At 52.7% G+C, this 23221-nt stretch overlaps 9 protein-coding genes across 9 annotated transcripts; 5 read left to right on the forward strand and 4 right to left on the reverse strand.

The window, feature by feature from the left end:
- Nucleotides 1-568: 568 nt before the first annotated feature.
- CTAM01_08635 (uncharacterized protein) lies at nucleotides 569-3008 on the forward strand (the record flags this gene model as incomplete). The annotated part of the gene is made up of 2 exons (XM_060524655.1): nucleotides 569-1839; nucleotides 1901-3008. 2 exons carry the CDS (start codon nucleotides 569-571, stop codon nucleotides 3006-3008), a joined length of 2379 nt encoding a protein of 792 aa, XP_060380602.1.
- Nucleotides 3009-3655: 647 nt separating this feature from the next.
- Nucleotides 3656-6875, forward strand: CTAM01_08636 (heterokaryon incompatibility protein; the record flags this gene model as incomplete). Its single annotated transcript, XM_060524656.1, has 4 exons — nucleotides 3656-4011; nucleotides 4601-4813; nucleotides 5008-5024; nucleotides 5503-6875. The coding sequence occupies 4 exons, from the start codon at nucleotides 3656-3658 to the stop codon at nucleotides 6873-6875; spliced, it is 1959 nt and encodes a 652-aa protein (XP_060380603.1).
- Nucleotides 6876-7157: 282 nt separating this feature from the next.
- Nucleotides 7158-8113, reverse strand: CTAM01_08637 (uncharacterized protein; the record flags this gene model as incomplete). Its single annotated transcript, XM_060524657.1, has 2 exons — nucleotides 7158-7940; nucleotides 8015-8113. The coding sequence occupies 2 exons, from the start codon at nucleotides 8111-8113 to the stop codon at nucleotides 7158-7160; spliced, it is 882 nt and encodes a 293-aa protein (XP_060380604.1).
- Nucleotides 8114-10654: 2541 nt separating this feature from the next.
- Nucleotides 10655-12446, reverse strand: CTAM01_08638 (uncharacterized protein; the record flags this gene model as incomplete). Its single annotated transcript, XM_060524658.1, has 6 exons — nucleotides 10655-10842; nucleotides 10900-11644; nucleotides 11702-11924; nucleotides 12008-12162; nucleotides 12221-12265; nucleotides 12321-12446. The coding sequence occupies 6 exons, from the start codon at nucleotides 12444-12446 to the stop codon at nucleotides 10655-10657; spliced, it is 1482 nt and encodes a 493-aa protein (XP_060380605.1).
- A 1167-nt stretch (nucleotides 12447-13613) lies between these two features.
- Nucleotides 13614-14753, forward strand: CTAM01_08639 (uncharacterized protein; the record flags this gene model as incomplete). Its single annotated transcript, XM_060524659.1, has 1 exon — nucleotides 13614-14753. The coding sequence occupies one exon, from the start codon at nucleotides 13614-13616 to the stop codon at nucleotides 14751-14753; it is 1140 nt and encodes a 379-aa protein (XP_060380606.1).
- A 424-nt stretch (nucleotides 14754-15177) lies between these two features.
- On the reverse strand, nucleotides 15178-16249 carry CTAM01_08640 (6-phosphogluconate dehydrogenase; the record flags this gene model as incomplete). The annotated part of the gene is made up of 3 exons (XM_060524660.1): nucleotides 15178-15761; nucleotides 15817-15973; nucleotides 16037-16249. 3 exons carry the CDS (start codon nucleotides 16247-16249, stop codon nucleotides 15178-15180), a joined length of 954 nt encoding a protein of 317 aa, XP_060380607.1.
- A 558-nt stretch (nucleotides 16250-16807) lies between these two features.
- Nucleotides 16808-17707, forward strand: CTAM01_08641 (elongation factor 1-gamma; the record flags this gene model as incomplete). Its single annotated transcript, XM_060524661.1, has 4 exons — nucleotides 16808-16884; nucleotides 16952-17112; nucleotides 17169-17467; nucleotides 17573-17707. 4 exons carry the CDS (start codon nucleotides 16808-16810, stop codon nucleotides 17705-17707), a joined length of 672 nt encoding a protein of 223 aa, XP_060380608.1.
- A 521-nt stretch (nucleotides 17708-18228) lies between these two features.
- Nucleotides 18229-20832, forward strand: CTAM01_08642 (uncharacterized protein; the record flags this gene model as incomplete). The annotated part of the gene is made up of 8 exons (XM_060524662.1): nucleotides 18229-18291; nucleotides 18359-18376; nucleotides 18483-18505; nucleotides 18602-18820; nucleotides 18873-19086; nucleotides 19140-20145; nucleotides 20197-20258; nucleotides 20332-20832. The coding sequence occupies 8 exons, from the start codon at nucleotides 18229-18231 to the stop codon at nucleotides 20830-20832; spliced, it is 2106 nt and encodes a 701-aa protein (XP_060380609.1).
- Nucleotides 20833-21341: 509 nt separating this feature from the next.
- On the reverse strand, nucleotides 21342-22805 carry CTAM01_08643 (uncharacterized protein; the record flags this gene model as incomplete). Its single annotated transcript, XM_060524663.1, has 6 exons — nucleotides 21342-21691; nucleotides 21750-21925; nucleotides 21984-22244; nucleotides 22305-22422; nucleotides 22476-22688; nucleotides 22745-22805. 6 exons carry the CDS (start codon nucleotides 22803-22805, stop codon nucleotides 21342-21344), a joined length of 1179 nt encoding a protein of 392 aa, XP_060380610.1.
- Nucleotides 22806-23221: the final 416 nt, after the last annotated feature.

The following is a 23221-nucleotide window of genomic DNA, read 5'->3' on the forward strand; positions in this document are numbered from 1 at the left end:
GACTTTTCTGCAACACAATTGTGTTTGTTTGCCACGAAGAACTCGGAAACTTCTGCTGCTTACTATGGCACAATATGTGAACACGCTCTCGCCCGAGTCGCCCCTATGAGATGATTGAACCGAGTCGCAGTGGGATGGCACTTTTGCCGCAATACGATGCAGTGCGCCGGCGATCCTGCGGGGCATTTCGAAAGGCCCCGTAGGGTTACATTCCTAGAATCGAAAGCCACCTTCAGAAGCCGCATATCCGCTTAAGCTCGTGCCATCGCGCGACGCAGGTAATATAAAGATGAAAAACGCCGATGACACCATCGCAATGGCTCCGCCAACTAACTGTAACGGTCGACTGACCTCCCACATTCGGGAGTTGTCTAGAGTCAGTAACGGCGAGTGGGCGAAGCAGTTGAACCATGGACGACTTCTTGATATAAGTTGCAACGCCCAGCTGTCGGAGCGTTGCGTTCGGAAGAAGAGGGTCCCTGATCCCCAGAGGCTTGGCCAACTTGGCTCCCGTGTGGCGTTCTCTTCCAAGCATCTTGGCGATCAGCCGCCCTGAACGACCTCCACCATGTCTCCATCCCAAAACCAACAACAACAGGCCGCCGGTGAGCCAAAGACTGGCGGTCTTCACGATGGCGACGCCATTTCCGTCGACTCTCCCAGCAACGGCACGCCCGAGAAGCGGTCCGGCGAGCCCGCTGCTCCCTACACTGAGAGCGACATGGAGAAGCCGCCCTTTGTATTCACGACCAAGGCCAACGGAGAAGAAGAGGCCTTTGACGAAGACGACCCGAGACTGAAGGACATCCCGGCCTACGTGCGCCGCATCGTTTCGCTGCACGACGACCCGGACTTGCCCTGTCTTACGTTCCGATACTTCCTCCTCACCATCATTTTCGTTATTCCCGGCGCGTTCCTGTCGATGATGAGCCATTTCCGCACGACGTATGCGCCCTACTCCATCTTCTTCGTCCAGATTGCCTCGAGTTACTGCGGCGCATGGCTTGCCAAGATCTTGCCGGCGTGGGAGGTCAAGGTCCCATTCACCAAATTCAGCTTCAACCTCAACCCGGGGCCGTTCAACGTCAAAGAGCATGTCCTGATTACCATTTCCGCGGCATCGGGCGCTACCTACAACTTGGGATACACCCCCGTTGCGATGGCCGAGCTTTACTTCAACTCCAAGATTCATCCTGCGGCGGCAATTTTCTTCATGTGGGGCATTGTGTGGACTGGCTACTCGTTTGCCGCACTGGCTAGACAGTTCTTGATCTACGATCCTCAGTTCCCGTGGTTTACGGCGCTTTGCCAGACCGCCCTGTTCGAGACGCAAAAGAAGCAGCGCGAGGCCCCGACGGCTTCGTCCCGCAAGCAGACGAGAGTCTTCTTCTGGGCTCTCCTCGGTATGACCATGTGGCAGTTCCTGCCCGAGTACATCTTCCCTATGCTCGGATCGCTGGCCTTCCTCTGCTGGGTGGCACCCAACAACGCGGTGGCCAACTTTGTCGGTTCCGGGTTCGGAGGAATGGGCTTCTTGAACCTTTCGCTGGACTGGTCCAACATCTCGACCAACGGATCTCTCTTCCTGACTCCGTGGTGGACGCAGGTTGTCATGTTCTGTGGTTTCGCGTGCAGCTGCTGGATCTTGATTCCGGCGGCCAAGTACGGCCACCTCGGCGAGTGGCACGGGCACTTGATGTCAAACAGACTGTTCCTCGAGAACGGCACGTCGTACCCGATCACGAAGCTGCTTACTGCGGATGTGTCGTTCAACGAGACGGCTTACGCGGAGTACGGTCCCCCGTTCGTCAGCACCCAGGTTCTGTGGACCATGTTCTTGTAAGGAAACCCCCCCTCGGCCTCTGGAAGTTCCCTCGTATTCTGACCCCTTTTCTTCTAGTGACTATGCTGCTTATACTTCTGCTATTGCTTGGGCTGCTCTCTTCGGCTATAAGACCATCAAGAGCAGTCTCTCGAAGATGATGGACCGCATGAGAAACGGATCGCAAATCAGCACGCAGTACAACGACCAGCTCAGCATCCTACAGCGAAGTTATCAGGAAGTACCCTTGTCTTGGTTTGCCGCACTATTTGCTGCCTCGGCTATCGCTCTCATCACCATCACGGCTACCGGAAATATGTTCATCCCCGTGTGGACCTACTTCGTTGCCATCGGAACTGGCGCGATTCTCGTCGTTCCGCTTGGCTGGCTGTATGCGCTTAGCAACTTCCAGCTGGCTATTGGTACAGTCAACGAGCTACTTTACGGATTGATGGTGAACTCAGTCAGTGGATTCAAGAACCCGACTGGTGCTTCGGCGTACGGTGCCATTGCCGGAAATGCATGGTACCGCGCGCAGCTCAACCTCCAGGACATGAAAGTTGGGCACTACATGCATCTGAGCCCCAAGGCTGTATTCTTCTCCCAGGTCTTTGGCTCGTTCCTGGGTGTTCCCATCAACTATGCTGTTGTTCGCTGGGTCTTGGACACCAAGTTCGATTACCTTACGGGAGCAAAGGAGGACCCTGCGCATCAGTGGACTGCCCAGTCTCTCACCTCCAACCTCACCATGGGTGTGCAATACGTCCTCATCGGTCCCCGAAGGCTCTTCCAGCAGCACATCTACAAGGTCCTCCCGTACGGCTTCCTCGTCGGCGCCTTCACTCCCCTTCTCATCTACGCTCTTCACCGCGCCTTCCCCCGCGCCAAGTTCCAATTGTGGAACTCGACCATCTTCTTCTCGGCCATGGCTAGCTTCTATGGTAACATCAGCACCGGATACGTGAGCAGCTTGATTGGTGGCTTCGTGGTCATGTTCTGGGCGTATCGCTACCGGTACGACATGTGGGCCAGATGGAACTATATCCTGGCTGCTGCTTTCGACGCAGGATTCAACTTCAACATGCTGCTTACTTTCCTCTTCTTCGGTGCTGGAAAGATCGTCACCATGCCGAATTGGTGGGGTAACGATGCAGCGAGTTCCGAGCGTTGCTTTGCCCTTGACTGAGCTTGCTTGATGGCGAGAGGTTCATCTTTTTGTGTCGGAAGGGATTGTTGTAAACTCCCATAAGCAGGAGGCTGTTGTGTTGAGGATAGCATATTTAAATAAATGAGATGAATACTTAATCGTACAAAAGTTGCTCACTGGCAGCCAAAGTGATCTCAAGGTACTCAATGGTGCACTAATACGCCAGGACTAAACGAGGGAGCCAAGAAATTTCTTCTGGAAACCTTCTCAAACGGCCTCATCCCCCTCCCCTCACATTAGCGAGCATTGCGGCAGCCTGACTGCCTCTCTCTCTCTCTCTCTCTCTCTCTTTCTTATTAATCACTTGCGCGAGTTGATGCTTTAATATCGAATTACCGTGCGCTGATTTAGGCATTTGATCCATCCCGTTGCGACCATAGAGGCTGTGGCTGGCAGAGGTTCGTTCCCTTTCATGATCGCATCGGAGATGACAAAATGCTACTCTTGACTTGCATCCTTGCTTCCATCTCCGATAGCCAAAGACTCGCACGAGGTTGTAATTTGCTCATTTCAACATCTATAATCCTCGAAAGAACGCCGTCTTCGCTTTGACTTGAAAGTAGACAGTAGACACAACTCACCCACCCAGAAAAAACGAAGTCGATTTCTTCCACCGAGATCTCACGATGGACATGCCCAGCACTATGTCCCATTCTCATGGCACCGAGCCCATGCCAGTCGTCTTCCACACCAAGATGGCCACTGCGCTGTTTTCCGAATCATGGACACCGCGGACGCCAGGACAGTACGCCAGTACTTGCCTCGCTCTCATTGTCTTTACCATCATACTACGTACTCTGATTGCCTTCAAACCCATGCTAGAAGCGACAGTGTGGGCAGGGGAGTATGAGAAGAGCCACTCGAGAGTCGTGGAGGAGACCGCGTGGAAAGAAAGGTCATCTCCTCCTACAACAAGATCGATTCTTCTCAGAGTTGCGCATGGTGCTTATGAGGTTATCATTGCCCTTCTAGGGTATCTCTTGTAAGTGCTAGCCAATCCCTGCATCAAATGGGACAGCCTTAATAATGTTTGCAGAATGCTGGCGGTAATGTCGATGAACCTGGGATATTTCTTGTCTATTCTTCTTGGTGTCTTTGTTGGAACGCTCTGTTTGGGTGGCATTGCACGCAGCACAACATTTGATCATTGTTCTTGACGATATGAAGCTGGGAAATTCTATGAGTGTCTTCTAGTTGGTATTTTACTACGTATACTGATCTGACTCCTATCGCGTAGCAATATTGACCATAATCTGCGGGATTTACTCGTTGACCCATATAAATTTGATTCAAAATACTAGTGGTTTCAAGCAGTCACCATTGTTGTTGAGCTTCTGGTGATCATGGCCGTGACATCACATCAGCAACAACGCGTCTGTCTCCTCGAATACCACGTCGGGCAGAGATCACGCCGGGTCTAGCCAAATGCGCCCTAGTTGAATATGCCCTGTCGTGCCTGTCCAACATGCCCCGCCAATCCTTCTCAAAGCTCTACCCCTTCACCCCTCCAATGCTGTGCCATACCAAGTCGCATTCGCGACATGCCAGTCATCCGAGATGCTGTGCAAAAGCTGCAACGACCTGGCAGATGGACGGAGTAAAGAGGCCGAGCGACATCCCGAACAGGCTCGCGGGCCATCATCAAGCCGCGTCCTCATCCACCACGCGACGTGGGCCTCATTCGAAGATGCCGTCGCTGCTGGCTGCCACCTGTGTACCTCCATACATGAGGAACTGGTGGCAGAGCGTCTGATACCTGACAGCCAACCCGATACGGCGCGATTGTATGTGCAGGCTCACGCGCCTACAAGCATGCCAAGTGGCACCCTTGAGTTCTCGCCGTCCATGTAGGAAGCCTGCTCTCGAGATACGCAAGTCGATATAAAAGCCACTGACTGTTCATATCCTTGATAGGGTCTGTCGAACCGGAGCTAGCTTTTACCTGTTGAGGAACCAAGGTTAGACACCATTTGAGTAGAGACGTTGAAGCTTCGAGTGAGTCAGTAACAGCGATCAGGCGATGAGCACGCCGAGTCTTTGCGCCTGGTGAAAGGTGACATAGCCCAGGAGGATAGAGTTCTCACCACTGCGAGAAATTGGCTTGGAGATTGCATTTCAAACCATGCAGACTATTGCGGGAAGGATACGAGTGGGTTTGTTCCGACGAGGCTGCTTGACCTTGGGAGCGCAGGAAGTGATGAAGTGCGGCTGTCGACGTCTGTTCCTACCCATGAGAAGTATGCCACTCTCAGTCATTGCTGGGGCAGGTCCCAGATCTTGACGTTGCGACGAGCCAATATGAAATCTTTTCGGGCTGGTATCCGAGTTGAAACGCTGCCCAAGACCTTTCGAGATACCATTTCCATCCTGAGGAAACTTGGACTGCGTTATCTCTGGATCGATTCCCTTTGTAAGTGGCGTTCTGTAAGTCTGATTGATGATCGGGACCTAGGCGACTAACGGCCATACGTAGGCATCATCCAAGATTCAGTTGACGACTGGCGAAAGGAGTCCATCACAATGGCTGAAGTCTATCGCAACGGCGTCATCAACATTGCCGCGACGGCTGCTTCTGGTGGAAATGATGGGCTTTATTTCAAACCTCACCCAATTCACTCCAGGCATCTTCGAATATCCTTCACTCGGCCCATTGATGGCACTTCCCCCGAGGAAACGGGCAACGGGGAAAGATCAAATGTTGTGGAATTTGGAGATTACTTCCTTCTGAATAGCAAAATCTGGCAGCGTGGCGTCGAGGAGGCTCCTCTAAACACGCGCGGCTGGGTTCTACAGGAGCGCCTCTTCTCCCCGCGAGTTGTTCACTTTTCACGTCACCAGCTATTTTGGCAATGCGGCATGGACTACCGAATAGGACAGTTTGCGTACTCGAATGATCGTATAGGATCCTTTGGCAAGGCCTACACCAACCGTGATCCACGCGCATTTTCTCAAGTCCTTTGGCGTCTGAAAGGCATGGCAAAGGAGAAGAAGGATCCGTTCATCCTCGAAGAGGCGTACCTTCCTTGGGAAGAAGTCGTGACGACGTACACGGCGCAGCACTTGACCAAAGGCGAGGACAAGCTTATTGCAGTACAAGCGCTGGCGAAAGCTATGGAGGAGGCGGTAGACGATTGCTATGTCGCAGGACTATGGGAGAGCCGGCTGGTTGAGGATTTGCTGTGGGTGTGTTCGGCGCCGGGTGAGAGGGCGACATACTCGCGTCAGACGACGTGGCGCGCTCCTACGTGGAGCTGGGCTTCGATTGACGGCGGGGCGGTCAAGAAGGCGACGTTGACTGGGAGATATGCTGGGCGGAAAGTGTTTGAAGGAGAAGCTCTTGTCAAGAGTATTAAGCACTACGTGGAGGGGTATGACGGGGTGACGACGGGACAGCTCAAGAGTGCTCGTCTACAGCTCGAAGGTTGCCTTCTGAAGAGTGCCATATCCTGGGAAGGAGAAGCAGTGTTGAGCGACGGCCACGTCAAGGGCATCGGAATGAGACCCCTCGATCCTAGAATTCGCACCTTCATTGTTTGCCCAGACGAGTGGACCTGGGATGGGAATGGCAAACACAACTATCAACTGCCAGCAGGCAGCATCCTGCTTCCGATAGGAACCCATCCCGCCTACAAGGCTGCTGGAACGGACCCGAGTCCGTGTATTGAAGGCTTGGTATTGCACGATGCCGGTCGGAAAGGAAGTCTATCGTTCTATCGCGCAGGCTACTTCAAGCTGGTCGCGGAAGGAACCATCATCAACGCTTGTTTGGCAGGGAAAGCAGGAGCATTGTTTGCGAGGCACGAGAGCGCGTCTGGCGATGGGACTTGTGCTTTGAACTTGTTCTAATTCGGGGACTGTGCCGCGTGGCTTATTGAAAGTATGTACAGGAAGGAAATGTGACCGTGAACTGGTCACAAGAAGACACGGTGGTCTTCAAAAATACCACTCCGATGATGAGGCTTGCCAGCCTTTGAAAACTCAATGATGAACACATGTAACCTAGGCCGTAGCCTAACGCCAAACACCGCCCAATGCTACCCTTGAGTCAGACAAGCAGGCGTCGGAACATCAGTTCCAGTGCCCGCCTTGGGGGAGAAAGACAAAGAAGAAGACACAAGACCTAGAAGACTAGGCATAGTGTGCGAGGGGAGCATCCCTCTTGCCCATGCGGCGCATCATACCGCGAAGGGGACCGACGTTGGCGTCGACGAGCGTGTTGACCCAGACCTTATCCTTGGTCTCCTCGCTCTGACACTCGACGCTGGCGGCACCAAGAAGAAGAGGCTTCATGTTGCCGTAGATGGTCTCGTACTGGCCGGCGTTGGTAACAAAGCTCTCGTGGTAGATGCCAATGTGGTTGTACTGCTGCTTGATGCCGTTGTACCAGTCCCAGCCCTTGCGGTGGATGGGGTCGTGAGCGAACTTGTTCAGGCCCTCGACGTCGCGGAAGTAGTAGATGTTGAGCAGGGAGTTGTTGCGCGGGCCGTCGGCGCCGAGCCAGTTGGAGACGTGGTAGAGGCCGTACTCGGAAGCGCGTTGGGCGAGGTCCTTGTTCATCTCCCGGAAGTATTGGCCGATCTCGCGACCGCCAGGGCAGAGGAGGCCCATGGGATGGTTGAAGCGGACACCGAGGTGGAAGACGACGAGGGACTGGGAGGCGGCGACAGCGGGGATGGCGCCAGTGGAGGGATCGGGGAACTGAGCGCTGGTGCGACCGCGGACGACACCCTTCATGAAGGGGTTGGACTTCTCGGAGCGAGTATCGAGGATGGTCGAGACAATAGAGCTGAGACCCATGGCCAAAGCCGGAATGACGGCGTACTTGGCGGGAATGGTGGAGAAGAGGAAGCACTGCATCAAGGCGCCGATTGCTAAGAGGGTAGAGAGGTTGAAGCCATCCTTGATGAGCAGCTGAAAATACAAAGTCATTAGTATTTGCTTTAGTGTGACGTAACACTCGGGTGTGATAATGAAGAAGAACTCACAGGAAGATGGTTGTACGGCTTGGTCCACTGGGGAGACTCGGTCGGCTTGAATATGCCGTGGAACCGCTGAGCGGTCTGGTACTCGGTAGCGGTGTCCATTGCGGGCATGGATAATTCGAGCGACGAGATGTGTATTCAAAGGCGGTTCGTGAATACAAGTGCGATGAGAGAAAGAATTGGGGGATAAGTGTGAATATGAGTGAGAATAGAGTGTGAGTTTGAAGATGAGGCGTAACGGTCGAGAGTGACGATGAGGTTGAAGCTGTCGTGGAACTGTGTGATTCGAACAAGGTTGAAGGGTTGAAGGAGGGAAAGAAGAGGCCGGTCCCTTGGTTTAATATCTCGTCAAAGAAAAGAGAAGCCTGGAAAAAGATCGTTCGTTAGCGCCTTTTGACTCCTTCCAATACAGCCGTTGACAAGCCTAGGTTGAACACACCAGAGGCCAAAGGTGAATGAGTGAGGGAGTGAATCACTTGAACCCTTGTCTGAATATCGTGGTTTGGTGGGGAAGGATGAATTGAAGGCTTCAGGCCCGAGTCCCGGCTACGTGGATCACCTGGATTTAGAGTGGAAAAAAGAAGCGAATGCGCAGCGGCGCTAGATGATTAGATCGGGACAACAGGCGAGATGGGCACGCGTGTTTGGCGATGGCGGTCGATGAAGGGCCCTAGGTCGTAGACTAACATACGAGAGCGGGTTAGCCTGGGAATCATGAGCGGAGCATCTTGAGTCCTTTTACATGGGGATAGGTACTCGTACCTGCAAGAGACACTCACTCGTTCTCTTACTGAGAAACAATACTAGAGTACTCCGTACTTGGTACGAATACAAGTAAAGCCACACGGAACGGAAGCTAGAGTACGCCAAGCGAAGAGGAGGAACAACCTTGTCACCGATCAGCCGGGACAATTGACGGCTTTGGGGGAGCAGTTTGGGAGGGTCTGACAGCTTTAGTGCGAGATGACGAATGCCGCTCTTCGCACTCGCTAACACGGACAAACTCCCAGGCCCAACGGCGGTCTAGCGGACGACCGCCGACGTGGACCAGGGACGCGGCCGAGTGGGATGATGGGATGTGATTTTGCCATGACGGCGAATTCCACATGAGCCACATGCGTCAACGCAAAACGCTCCCGGCCCATTGCCCAAGACAAGGCCCCAAACGCCACCACCTGTTCATGCCGACGCTGCTGCGGATGCGGTTTGCGCTTGGGGTCTTGGTGGTCTTGTCGCATTCGCGTGATATTAGGCGCATTTACGAACCGCCGTGTTGTCTTGGATCACTGACCCGCACGTGGCTCCATCGCGTATCCTTGCTGTATTACCAGGAGTCTACCATTGTTCTGATGCAGATTGCTGTCAGCATGACTTTCTGCATGTCAAACAGCCAAATAACAATTAGACGATACAGCAAATATTCTTACGCATTATCGGAGCCCCTGCCAATTCCATCTTCGTTGCAAAGCCACATTTGAAAAATCAATTTTGGTTGTAAAGACATAGAGGTCGCGTGGAAAGGCTGCGATAAGTTTAGATGAGGCAGGTTATCTGAATATGGTAGGTGTACTGAAGACATATTTTATGAGGAAATGAAGCAAACTGGCCCAGTGTTTCCTATTGTTTAATTACCTTACCTGACATCAACGTGACTCTAGCAAGGCACTTTACCCAGAGTACTCTGGGTAATATTGTATCGTAAATAAAGCATTTCTCCACAAAGCAGGTACGCGGCATCAGCACTTGCCGTTGGGAGGATATTATAGTCGGTATATGAACCATATAGTAATTCTGATAGATGTCACAACCATTTTCTTCCATAGCTCACGGCCGAGTTCTGCTCAGCGGAATCGTTGCGTCGCTACAACTGAAGACGCCACAATGCTTGGTATTTGATGAGACCCGTGATGCCGCGAATCTCGAGTCCCTAACTCCCAGTCTCGTTCATGCAAGTTCCCGTGCCGAGCAACTCTAGTTTGGTCCATTGAAAACTATGGCCAATCATCGAGTTCTCAAGAGTACCGATAGCCATCACTCACAGTCGAGATTTCGGGAAGTCAGGTTCGCCTAGCCAGCCAGAGCCCCAGAGCGTGATTATTCCGTTAGGGCAGCTCTGTGCAACACGAAGCGGGATGTTACGTGAATGCATGGATCAACTTCCGTAGAAAGGCCTTTCGAGTGCGACGTCGCCTTCCCTGTCTTACCTCTCCCGGGGGCATGTGATCTCTTAGTCCGACTTTGGGGCAGTTTGATCTAGGCTGCACGATCCTGAGAGGAAAAGGATATACCTAGATCTGGATCGTTCAGTGCATGAAGATATCACGGGCTCCCAGTTGATATTAATACAACGTGATCGAAAAGAAATGCACAAACGAGTGTCATATTCCTACAAATTTCATTCCGTCAAAAAATTCCACAAGCATCAAATCCAAAAATCGTAGCCACAGCCCCCAACCGGCGGCTGGTTCTCGGTGTGGCACAGGGTATCATGAAGCCCCCCAACTGACAGACTCCAGGACGCCGCGCTTCCGAGTAGCTAATTAGACATAAAATCAAAAACAGGGGGGTTAAGAAGCGAAAATGGGGCGAGCAGTCCCATCTGCCCCGTCAAATTCCCGGCACTGAGGCCACAGATTACCTCAATCAAGCCGATTCATCATCGCCCTTGGTGGCATTGGCGATTTTGATCTGCTCCACGTCCTCTGCCTGGCCCTCGAGGACCTGCATGGCTCGCTTCTCGCGGTTGTGCAAGACCATGATGCCCATCACCAAGCCGGCCTGGACGATGTTGTTTGCCATGACCCAGAACCAACCGAACTTGAATCTGGGGGCTATTTTTCTGTCAGGAGTCGTCCTATCAATGACTCAATGGGGAACGCGTTTCTTACCTAGAGGTGTAGGGAATGTCACAATGTTCAAGCCTGCGAGAAGAGCCTGGCCGACTGCGTTCATGGAAGCGACGACGACAGCACGCTCTTCAGCAGATCGGAATGTGACCTCGGAAGCCCAAGACATGAACAGCGGGTTGAGCGCACCGCCGAGCCCGGCAACATAAAAGGCAAAGAACTTGAGTCCCTCGGGAATATTCCACACGGCCATGCAGATCGAACCGAGAGTCATCCAACCGCAGATCCAGATGGAAGGCAGCCAGCGCTTACCCGTCGCATCAGCCCAGTAGCATCCAACCAACGCCGCCACAATAGAAATTGCAGACTGTCCGGTGGGAAGGTTGTTAATCTGGCTGATGGAGTAACGATCGTTGTTCGCCTTGAGATACAGGTTGAAAGGCTGTCCGTTGGTGATCATGGCCTGGTTGAAGACAAAGTACAAGCCGACAAAGGCGTACCAGTGCCAGCCCTTGAAGACGTCGGTGATGGCCTTGCGGTCGAACTTGACCTTGGGGGCCTCGGATCCACCCTCGGAGACGCGGCGGCGAGCAAGGGCGATTTGGTCGGATGTCAGGAGCCACGAGGGGTTCTTGGAATCGGGTCGAGCGGGGAAGACGACGGCGCCGAGGATGGCTACGGGGAGGGTGATGCAGCCGCAGACGATGAAGAGCCAGCGCCATCCCTCGAGGCCATTGACGCCGTTGAGGTTGGTGTAGCAGGCGGTCTGGAAGTAGCCGGCAAACATCTGATTGTATCATGTTAGCCTTGCACCGTTGAAAGTATGGAACAGAGATGCACTCACAGTTCCCAGAGGACCCGCAACGTAGAACAAACTCAGCCGACGTGAGATCTCGGTGCTCTTGTACCAACATCCGATGCAGTAGATGACGCCAGGATAGGCCACACATTCAAACACACCACTGAAGAATCGGATGATATAGACATGCTTGATATCTTTGACGAAAGCCGTGAGAAGAGTCAGGATGCCCCAGAGGATCTCGAACGCTGGGATAAGAATGTTGGGCCTGCGAAGGTGTCCGTGTCAGTCTTTGTGCTCAATTTCGAACATATAAATTTCCAACTATTTTCCTGGGCCTATTAGACTTACCGAACACGAGTGAGAATGATGTTGGAGGGAATCATGGCAGCGCAGTATCCTGCTTGGAAAACACCAGTGGTATATTGCAAGTCATTGCCTTGCATGCCAACATCCTCTTTCATTCCACTGACGTAGGCATTTTGGAAGGCTTGGAGGTCGAGGAACTATTGACAAAGTCAGTCAACATTACGCGACCCTATCAAGGTCGCAACTTTAACCCACCTTTGTGAAGAAAGTGAGGCAACCAAAGGTCAAGATCATGAAATCCTAGCACTTGTTAGAAGCTGCGTGATTATTCCGCATTCAGACCCAGTGGACCTACAAGCTTGCGCAACAACACCTTCTCTTCCTTGGAGGTATTACGCTCGTACCAGCGCCACTTGTCCAGCCAACTGGCATTGGTAACTGGCTCCTCACGGACGCTCGTAGCCACGGTGTCGCCCGCCATGGTGTAGTTCGTCGGTCTCCGAGGCAATTCGCACCAAGGAAACTCAGGCTCAGCAACACGTAAGCCGTACAACCAACCGAAATTGGTCACTGAAAGTGTTGTGCAGCTTCGTCGAGGTGGAGCTGACGAACAGAATGCTGTCAAAGGGCAACGTGGAATTGATGAGAGGCGGAGCAGATGAGTAGGGGGCTGCTGCGGTCGGAACAAGCAGAGGCGGACGAGGAGTAGTGGCGTGATCGCGTATTATACGCAATGCACCCGTCTATCTCTCTCCTCATGCTCCTCACGAAAGGCACGTCTCGGCTATTCACAACCGGATTTGGGAGTTGTTGGTTGACATTGAGAGGCGTGGCGCCCTTCATTGCCCCCCGGACGTAGTTACGTGGTGTTGCAACGCGCGCCAGAGATAGGCATCACCGGACAACCCAAGCGAGTCGTGAAAGTACGCCCCAAGGAGTTGACAGGGCATGCTCCACCTTCGTCCACACAAGCGGGATGGTTGCAGAGAGACTAGAGAGAGACTAATTACCATGTCAAGTAATCCAGCTGGGAGATAAGGAGGGGGGATAAGCGTTGGTGTGTTGCAAGGATCAGACGAAGCTAAATGGTGGAGCTCCTCATAGTTGTCAAGCCATGCCCGTATCTTTCAAGTCTGAATCCCTTCAGACGCCCTGACTATTCCGCTCGCCTCCACCTCTCCTGAGATCCACAGCATTCGCGGGGTACGGCATACGACGGCCGGAGATCTCGCCGCGGCCCCTGCTGCGTCGGGTGTCATGATGTTGGGGGTGTTGCTAATACAAACGAGGCAATTTGTCTCGAGTCAATTCGGCTCTTGTTGAGAGGTCTCGTTAGGGTGGGTGTTAGTGTGGAGCATTGTCCTCAGCTGTCATAAACACCACACCAGTCCACGTCCGAAGGCCGAAGTGCATCAGCACCACTCTGATAGAGAAACGGAGGAAGATGTTTTGGAAAGAGAAGCTGGAGCCAAGACTTTGGATTTTGCTGTCGAAAGACAATCATCAAGGGGAAGAGACAAAATCACCGAGTCAGTAGAATGCAGAAATGCGTCCTTGCTTCTCTGAAATTTTGGCTGCGAGATAACGCATTGTGATAATTAAGTTGAATTATACACACCATCTATATCCAAGCACTACACTTCGAGATATGACAGCAGAGTTCGATTGTAATATTCCAAGCTTCACTCAGTGCTCCCCGACCAAAGAAGACCTCGATTATGTTGATCTTGTCAACCTCGATCTCTCAAATTTTGACGACATCAACCAGCGCCAGCAACTAGCTGCGAGTCTCTTGAAAGGAGTCACCCGCCACGGCTTCCTATCTATCACCAACTATGGCGTTCCGGAAACACTCTACTCCTCCCAGGTCGATCTAGCCCATGCCCTACTTACTCTCCCACCAGAGGAGAAGTGGCCCTTCGAAACGACACCCGAACAAGAAAAGAAGGGACTACACATTGGGTTTAAGCCTTCGGGAAGCCAGAAACATAAGCAAGGGTTTCATAAGACCTTGGATCATTACGATTTCCCGGCTACGACAAATTCTCGTGACGAGGAGCACCCCGGATTTTTGCATTCGCACCTTGCTCAAGTCGAGAAACTTATAAGTTACTTTCGTCAAGACTTACTGCCTAAACTTTTGGCACTCGTAGCGATAGTACTAGAGGTGCCAGAAGGCCACCTTCTTTCCACACACGCGTCTGCCACACAGCCATGCTCAGAGTACCTACGATATCTGCTGTATCATCCACGCCCTGCAGAAAGTGGGACGCAATACCGAGACTTATGGCTGGGAGGTCACACTGATCTGGGCTCCTTCACATTCCTCTTTTCTCAGCCAGTTTCATCGTTGCAGATACTGCCACCATCCGGTGACTGGAAGTGGGTGCGCTACGTCCCCGGGGCCATCATCGTTAATGTCGGTGAGGCCTTGGAGCTTATGACAGGTGGACTCTTCCGGGCTACCGTACATAGAGTTGTCAAGCCGCCGCCAGATCAGGAAAGAGCGAAAAGACTGGGCATCATCTACTTTGCCAGGCCAAAGGACGACCAACAACTTCACCCCCTCGACAGTCCCCTGCTTCGAAGGCTAGGAATCCATGAGCACCTCGACGAGAAAACTTTCACAATGTCACGATATCTACATGCAAGGAAGCATGGATATAAGAGATTAGACTTTGACCATGCCCGGTCAAGGTTGGAGAGACCGGGGGCTGAGGCTGGTGAAGGTTCGCCGCATGGAGAGCATGCACTTCCGTCCCTTCATGGTCTAGAGGTTACAACCTGAATAAGAAGACTTTCTCTTGTCCAAACCCCACTTTCTTCGCTACATAAGCCGTTTTCCGTGTCCGAGAAAGTGAGGCTAATCGACACCATTCTCGGGCCCCATCAACCCCCTCCACAATGATCCACCACCATCCTAGTCGCTTCATGAACCCGCATCCAGCACCTGCATCCCAATCCACTTGAAGCATCACCAGCTTCAACCGCGTCGATGGTTTAGTGGTAAAATTCTCCGTTGCCATCAAGCAGCGTCGGGGAGCCGGGGGTTCGATTCCCCCTCGACGCAGCTCTTTTGCTGTGCGGCACCTATATCGCTAAACTTTTACGGGGGAAGAAGTTGGCAGTCAATTTCAGGTATGGAGCGAAGGACGGGAGCCACTATTTCATGATTACAGTTATCTTGGTATCATTTGGGCGTGTGGTTGCATCTACTCCTTTGCATCTCTTTCCTTGCAAGCATCAGAGTAAAAGTCGAGACCAGCCTCCAGACGCACTGCACCATACATGGAACTACTATCTAACGGCCTCACTGCTTCAAACTCTCTAGCCTTTTCCATATGCCTTAATGCAGCCTCGCTAGTTTCCAGCTTCGTTCCCGCATCTTTGGCACACGTGAGTGCATGCCTCAAATCCTTCATCGCCAGCGCCACATCGAACCCAGCCTTGCCATCAGGTGGCGGAGCGTAGGAACCACTGGTAATGCGCTTGCTGTAGCTCTCAAGAACGGGGCCGAACATGTCCGAGATCATGTTCTCCAGCACCGGCGAGCCGAGGCCCGTTTTCTCGGCAAAGACGTGGGCTTCGGAGAGGACCTCCATGAAGGAGACAACTACGATGTTTCCGGCAATCTTGAGCAAGCTTGACTTGGTGACGTCTGTGCCCATGGGGATGACGGAGCGTCCCATGACGCCGTTAAGGTATAGAGAGATGGCTGAGGTTGCGGATTCGGGTCCGGCCGTGACGAAGATGAGTTTGCCGGCGGCGGCCATTGCTGAGGCTCCGAAGACGGGGGCTATCCAGCGTTAGATTGGAAAAATCGTCTAAACAACGACCGTAAGTGAACTTACCAGCAACAAACTGGCCCCCAGCCTCGGTGATTTGTTTCGAAACAGCGGCGGAAGTATCGGGGTGAACGGTTGAGCAGTCGACATATATCTTGTTCTTGATATCTCCAGACTTGATGATCTCATTCGTTGTCTCTTGGAGAACGGCATCGTTGCTCACCTTGATGGATTCGTCAGAACAATCAATCGCATAGGGCGTTCTCGGGAGAGAGACTACACTTACACAAGAGAAGATGATCTCAGACTTCTTAGCTACCTCCGAAACAGTCTCTGCGGGAATGGCACCCAACTCCTTGAGGGAATCGCCGCGTGATAATGTCCGGTTGGTGTAAATCAAGTTTGGTGCTCCGGATGAAGAGAGAAACTTTTGCAGGTTGGTGGACATGCCGATGCCCATTGAGCCAAGCCCAACCCATCCCACTTGTCTTTGCGCCATTGTGAAGATTTGAGTGATTGATGCAAGTCGCGCGATACTCTCCGACTCTATGTGAATTCCTGAATATCCTCTCAAACACCTCGCGCGACTCTTCGTGGCTATTGCAGACGGTTTGTGTTGATAAACACTTGGCCAGTTTGCCGATAGCGGCGGCCGAGGCCCGAAGCACCGGACGACGCCTCCGAAGTGACTGGCCGGTTGAGGTCCCGGTCCCTGCAGATCTCACAGACGGTTTTTTGTGGGTGCGATGACCTAGCACCATGCTACCCCAAGGTGTGCTCCACGTGGAGAAGGGGTCTTTCGTTTTGAGCTCCACGTCGTGATGGCTATGATAGACGCAGATATCGTGGAGTTGAGAATGCGGTATGAGTCGCAGCTTGCGTCATAAACAATGGAGATGGACTCGGTCAACTTGCCGCGTTGGCAAGTTGTTGGGTTTATTAACCAGATACCGAGCTGGAATTTGCTTGTTCAGCACTGTTGCTGTCGTCATTGCCAACTCTGCCCTCACACCATTATTCTTGTGTCACAAATACTGCAAAGGCTCAATCTTGCAACATGTCTTTCGGAAAGCTTTACTGGTACCCCAAGGCACCTCGCGCCACTCAGTGTCTCTACATCGCAGAGTACAACAAGTGAGTTCTTTGCGCAATATCAGCCAGACTCGCGATGCGCGGATGCTAAGCATGGTGTCACTACCAGGCTCGATATCGAGTTCGTCGAGGCATGGCCGATCAAGGTGGACGCTAGCAAGGGCGGCGTTGGCGAAGATTACCTCTCAAAATTCCCTCCGGGCAAGGTGCCTGCCCTCGAGCGCCCCAACGGCTTCACATTATTCGAGTGCATTCCTGTTTCCATCTACCGTGAGCATAGGATACTGCCCTGGTGCTTTTGCTGGGAAGCTGACATTGTGTGCCAGTCGCGAAGCAGGACCCCAAGACCAAGTTGCTCGGCTCCACCCTCGAGGAGAAGGCCACGATCCTGAAGTGGGCCTCATTTGCAAACAGCGAGCTTCTACCTCCCATTATGGCGTGGATTAACCCGGTTATCGGCAAGGCACCTTCATCACCAGAGATTCTTGCCGCGGCCGAGAAGAACAGTGAGGGAATGGTCAGTGTGGTGGAGAAGGCATTGACGGACAAGAAGTTCCTCGTTGGCGATGAGCTCACGATAGCCGATCTGTTTATGATTGCTGCCATTGCTAGAGGATACCAATTTGTAAGTGCCCGCCTCTGGTTGCAGAGGAGAGATTCCCGGGAAACCAACGTCCTTCACCCGACTTCGGAGAGTGTCACTGCGAATGCTAATAACAAATTGTCGCAGGTGTTTGCCAAGGAGTGGACGGAAAAGCACCCCGCCATCCACGCGTGGTACTGGCGCATCAAGAGCGATGACATCTGGAAGAAGATTGACGGCGAGCCGTACGTGCTGGACGTGCCCGGAGGCAAGCCGATCTGAAGGTGGACAAAACGACTCAGACGTGACAAACTGTAGGGGTCCAATCCCGGCAATCAATCGATATCCGAGGGGCAGCGAGGGGCAACGAGGGGCAGAGGAAGATAGAGAGACGCGTTTGGAGGGGGGACCCGGAGCTGGTGAAGCGGGGAGTTCTCCGCTTCCGAGAAATAGCGGGGCCGGTTATCGATGCCCGAATCGCCAATTGAGGTGACCTGATTGGCTGCGCGGAGGCGGATAGTAGCGAGTTTGACTTAGCTAATCAGATTGTCCACATGAGTGAGGTACCTTATCTGTCACGTGGGTGGACAAGCTTAACCCAATCGGAAAATCTGTATCTTATCTGCTTATCCGTCGCCGCCGGCGTCCACTCGGTACGTACCTCCGAGGGGTCGTCGTCCACTTCCATTCCGTGAAGTTCCCCTCGGTGCCGTCCTCTTCCCCCAGACTTTGGCAAGAATCCATGGCGATGTCCACGTTCGCATTCTCCAACAAACAAACACGATATTCTCTTCTTTTCTACGATGGATGAAAGTCTTCCTCGTCCTTTCAAGTGCGCCACGTGCAAGAAGGGGTTTACCCGTCAGGTATGCAAACCCTCTGGCATCGTGCTCTGCTGTTAGTCGTCACTAACACGACAGCTCCATCGCATAGGAGAACCTCAAGCGCCATGTAAATACGCGTGAGCCAGCCCATCTTTGTCGAAAGCGCAGCATGAGAAGCTCACCTCCGTCAAGATCACAGAGGCAGGAATGCGCCATGTTTCCCATGCAACCAGTGCAGCGCACGATTCGCGCGGAGGTACGGCCCAGCCATCGCGATCCTGCTCAGCTTCATAACCCAGCAGCCAGTACTTTGCTAGCATTCCAGATCAATTTTTGCTGACAACAATGATAGCGATCTGAGGAAACGACATGTAGAGAACTGCCATGTCTCCTCCCAAGCTTCACCACCCAAGACGGCACCTCCTCCTCCAGCCATTAATACACCACATATCGACTCGCCCAGCACGACCGCTTGGATGGACGTCTTATTGACACACCCACCGCCAGCTCAGAATGAAGTAGCAGAGCCAATGCAGCAGCACACCCAGACCTATGAGCCTCCATCTTCAGCGTAAGTTTGCGAACAGCTCAAGCTTCGTCTGGCACTAACGCTACGCCCACAGAATATCCAGCGAGATTCGATGCGTCGAGGCTTTCTTCGATGGCTTCCACCGGAACTTTCCCATTTTACACGAGGGATCATTCCATATCGTATCGACACAAGTTCCTTTGTTGAACGTAATCACCGCTGTCGGAAGCCTCTACTGCGAGTCTCCGTTCGACGAGGCCGCTCGGAAGGCCGTGTTCGAGTCTACTCTATCTGCACTACAACAATATGTTAGTATGCCAAACTGTTGTTACCCTCTAAACCGGGCTGATAGAATGCACAGGTCGAGCAGAACCGATCACGATACCAAGAAATATGGGTTCTTCAAACTTTTCTCCTCCTTGAGTTCCTCGGCATCTACGGCGGCAACGACACGAATTTCCTCAAAGCTCAGCGCATTCACCGGGACCTAATTGACGCGATACGGCTTCTCCAGATGTCCCAAGACAGTTCCCTAGAGTCTCTGTCTACCAGCTGTGGTGAAGACAGTGGATATGGCGAGGAGGGCGACGAAGACGATATCAACGAACCGGTCAGCGCCGAAGCGCTCAGTGATCAATGGCAGGACTTCATCAAGAAGGAATCCAAGAAACGATGTGTCTACATGCTCTACCTTCTCGATTCGCAACTCGCCATCCTCTGCAACCTCAGACCCATGCTCTCCTCGCTCGAGATCAAGTACGATTTGCCCTGTTGCGAGGATATCTGGCTCGCCCGCTCCGACAGAGATTGGTACGAGCGCCGCCGGCAACGATTCAAATCCTTTGACGAGCCCGACGACAATGCCTATTCACACGAGACACCCCCGTCGCAAGGCTTCTTTTATGAAGCTTCGCAGACGCTCCTGCATTCAGGACGCGGGGACGACAAGGACAATGGCGGAGGGAAACGGCAGCCCAAGAAACTTAGGCTTCTATGGGCTTCGCCTTTTGCCGCCGTCATCCTTGTCACTCAGCTCCAGATGATGGCCCGCGAACTCACGCATGCTAGTTGTCTACTGGAACGGCCCAAAGCACAGCGCCGAGCCCTTTCCATCTTGACAGACAAGCAGCACGCGCAGATATCGCAGGCACTGAAAGGGATTGCCGAGCTGGTACCGCGTAACCAGAAGCCCGTCTTCAGTTTCTTTGACTTTGGGCGCATGGACGTCCTTCCAGACGGCTCGGATCAGACTCCGCTGTGGCACACGTTTTGGATACTATGGTACTACACATCCATAACTCTATCGCACCCGGACTCGCTCTTGGTGAGCGGTGTTGTTGAGTCTAACCTTCCTCTGGCGATAGCTAGTAAGTTTCGTTTCTGCAGTTGATCCGTGATATGTAACTAACTTTGGGTAGCCGCCGGCCATCTTGCAACACCACGCTCCAAGGACAAGCGAGACATTTACGAAGACAGGGATGTTTTTAGAATAGTAGGAGACATTAAACCCATTTTTCCTGCTGCGCGTTTACTGACAATGGTTCCCCTTGCAGCTCAACGATCTCGAAATGGCCCTCGATCTGTTAAACCCGATAAAGTCGACCGCACCGCCTTCTCTCGAAAACCCCTTCATCACACTGCTCGGCTTCAAGATCTGCCTCGTAGGCTGGCGCCTCGTACGTCTCACAATGCCCGCGGCTCAGCGCAGTAGCGTCGGCGATATGACTGGGCATGGTGGAATGGGTATGGGACTGGGCATGGGAATGGGGAACAATGCCAACAGCCGCTCTAATCCCAGTCGCTTTGTTCTGGATGCCATCATGGCCTGTGTCGGGAATGCCGGAGATGATGATGTCGAAAATGCGGCGGCTGCGCTGGCTATGTTGGATGACAGGCCTGTTGACCTTGCACGGAGTGAGGTGCGGTTCCTGGAATGGATTGTTGCCAACTTTAACAAGCGCACGACTTGGCCGGTTGGGAAGTGGGTGTCTACGGTTATGGAGGAGAGCCTTTCCAAGGCGAAGGAAGCGTATGCAGCACCACTTAGTGAATGAAGTAATTACTTTGATGCCGTCAACGCTTTATGTAGCAGAAGCCGGAAGAATATTGGCTCCGACCTCTTTCGCTTGTCCATGCCCGATCCTCGGCATCGAATAAGTTACTAAGTGATGAATTTGACTTCGCATATCATCTGACCTGATTGAAGCAGGCGTACCTTTTCCTTGGGAGAATCATACTGCGATAATCCAGCACAGAGAGACTTATTGATAGTCATACAAGGAATTGTTCTTACTTCCACTCATCTATTGAGGTTTGAAATTACGTTCGACTGGCCAGTATGCTTAGGGAAGTAACCTGAGCGCGAAATTTCCAGACTTCAAGTTACGGATCACGATCCGCGTACCCCTGCGCAACGTCATTTAAGAACTTCATCACGCGAGATCCTAGAGTTTTGAATAATAATTCATTTCAATTCAGTGCAAGAATGTGCGCCAACCGATTTACAAAAAAGCTCAAGACACTATACAGCCCATCTCCTAACAACAACGCTCAACATCCTCCTTCACGCAGTGCCAGTCTTGACAGTAGGCAAGCTATACTGCAGACGTGGGACATTATCAAACTTTCCAAGCGACTTGTGGCCCTCGGGGTCGGTGTACTCGCCATCAAAGGGGTCCTGGTGAACACCCTCCTCACGAGGGCGGTCAATGTCAAAGTCGTAGCGCTTCCATCCGTGCTTTCTCGCGTCGAGGTAATCGGCCATGCAGAAGATGCGCTCGTCGATGGGCTTGTCGGTGCCCATGCGCTGAAGGAGAGGCGAGTCCTCGATGGGAACGAGCTCGCGCTCGTCGGCGGGGCGGGAGAAGTAGATTACGCCGATGCGGCGGAGGTGGCGCTGGTCCATGGGCGGCTCTGTTTTGCTTGTCTTAGCTTTGGAACATTGCATAGTGCGTTCGTGGTGTTTTCTTACGGATGACTCTGTGGATCGTAGCCTTGAAGAGGCCGCCGGTGAGGCGCTCGAGGGCCTCGCCAAAGTTGACGACGATTCCGTGCGGAACGTGACGGACGTGACGGTATCTACCAGTCTCGTGGCAAAGAACTTGCAGTGCGGCGACGGGCTGGGAGAAAAGGAATGTCCAAGTGCCCCTAGACATGGTATTAGGGATGCTTCCCATCAGATGGGGCGGGAATGGGTACAGCTTACCAATCGGTGTGTCCAGCAAGGAAGATATCACGGTATTTCTCACTCTCCTCCTTTGATCGAGGTTCGCACATCATATATCTCAGGTATTCCGTCTTGGATCCACCAGGGGCGTGTGTGGAGAGGACCTTCTGCTCGGGAACTTCAAGAACCATGGACACAAGCTTCAGCAGCTTGACCAAGATGTTGGTTCGAATGTAGCTCATGACCTCGTACGTCTCATCCATGAACGGGCGGATGATCTCGGGATGGGGGCGGTCCTTGCTGGTGACGGGTCAGTACATGTACACAGTCTAGCTTCTCGACGTGCAGGAAATCACTGACGGATCATGGACAAGCATGTTGTAGTGGTCCAGGGCCTTGGGGAAGCCACCCTTATGACCAAGGGGCCCTGCAGGCTTGTATCCGGCGTAAAGTCCACGAGCATCTTCTTCGGGAGTTACTTTGATCGAGATTAGCATGGTTCTTTAGGGACGGTGGTGATGGAGTATGTACCTTCATAGGGAGCCTTCTCTTCAGGCTTGAGCGTCATGGCCGCATTGGCGATGCGCATTTGGCGTTCGTAGGTCTCATTGGAGATGCCGTGGTTTGTCAGGTAAAGGAAGCCATAGCCGGTAGCGGCCTCGTAGAGGTCTTTGGCGAGCTGTTGGCGGCCCTCAGGAGTATCGAATTTTGAAAGATCAATGTTGACAAGGTCGACGTAGTCAACTATGCCGGGACAGGTCAGCTCATGCTCTAACATGCATTGGTTGGGCGCAACTTACGGTCCTCTTGTGTTGGCGGGGGCGGGCTGTACGGCGGGAGTTGGTTGATATCGGCGACCATGTTGGGCAATTTTCAGTTGGTCTCAAAGTTATACAAAGCGTTGAAGGAATGGAGACCGATATTATTGTGTCTTTTTAGTTCTGTTTGCTGGATGTTGTTGTTGTTGTTGTTGTTGTTGTTGTTGGAGTATACTTGGGCTAAACTCAGTTGAACTTGAGGATATTATATGAACCCAACTCTTGTCCCTGTCTGCTAGAAGAACCAAACATTGACAAAGATGTTGACAGTAGAATACGTTCCAAATGAGCTGGGAGGACGTGGAACGATGCTCCGCGGGATGTTCGTCCACAGACACCACCCTCCATGTCCTCAAACTCGATGCTCAACCAGACGTGGAGCTTGTGGCGGCATTGACAATCCTAGCTGACGGGTCAGGTCAACCGAGACAAAATCAAGAGGAGCTGCCCCAGAGATTG

Source organism: Colletotrichum tamarilloi (assembly GCF_030869305.1).
Source record: "Colletotrichum tamarilloi strain Tom-12 chromosome Unknown Scaffold_31.1, whole genome shotgun sequence".
Taxonomy (NCBI): domain Eukaryota; kingdom Fungi; phylum Ascomycota; class Sordariomycetes; order Glomerellales; family Glomerellaceae; genus Colletotrichum; species Colletotrichum tamarilloi.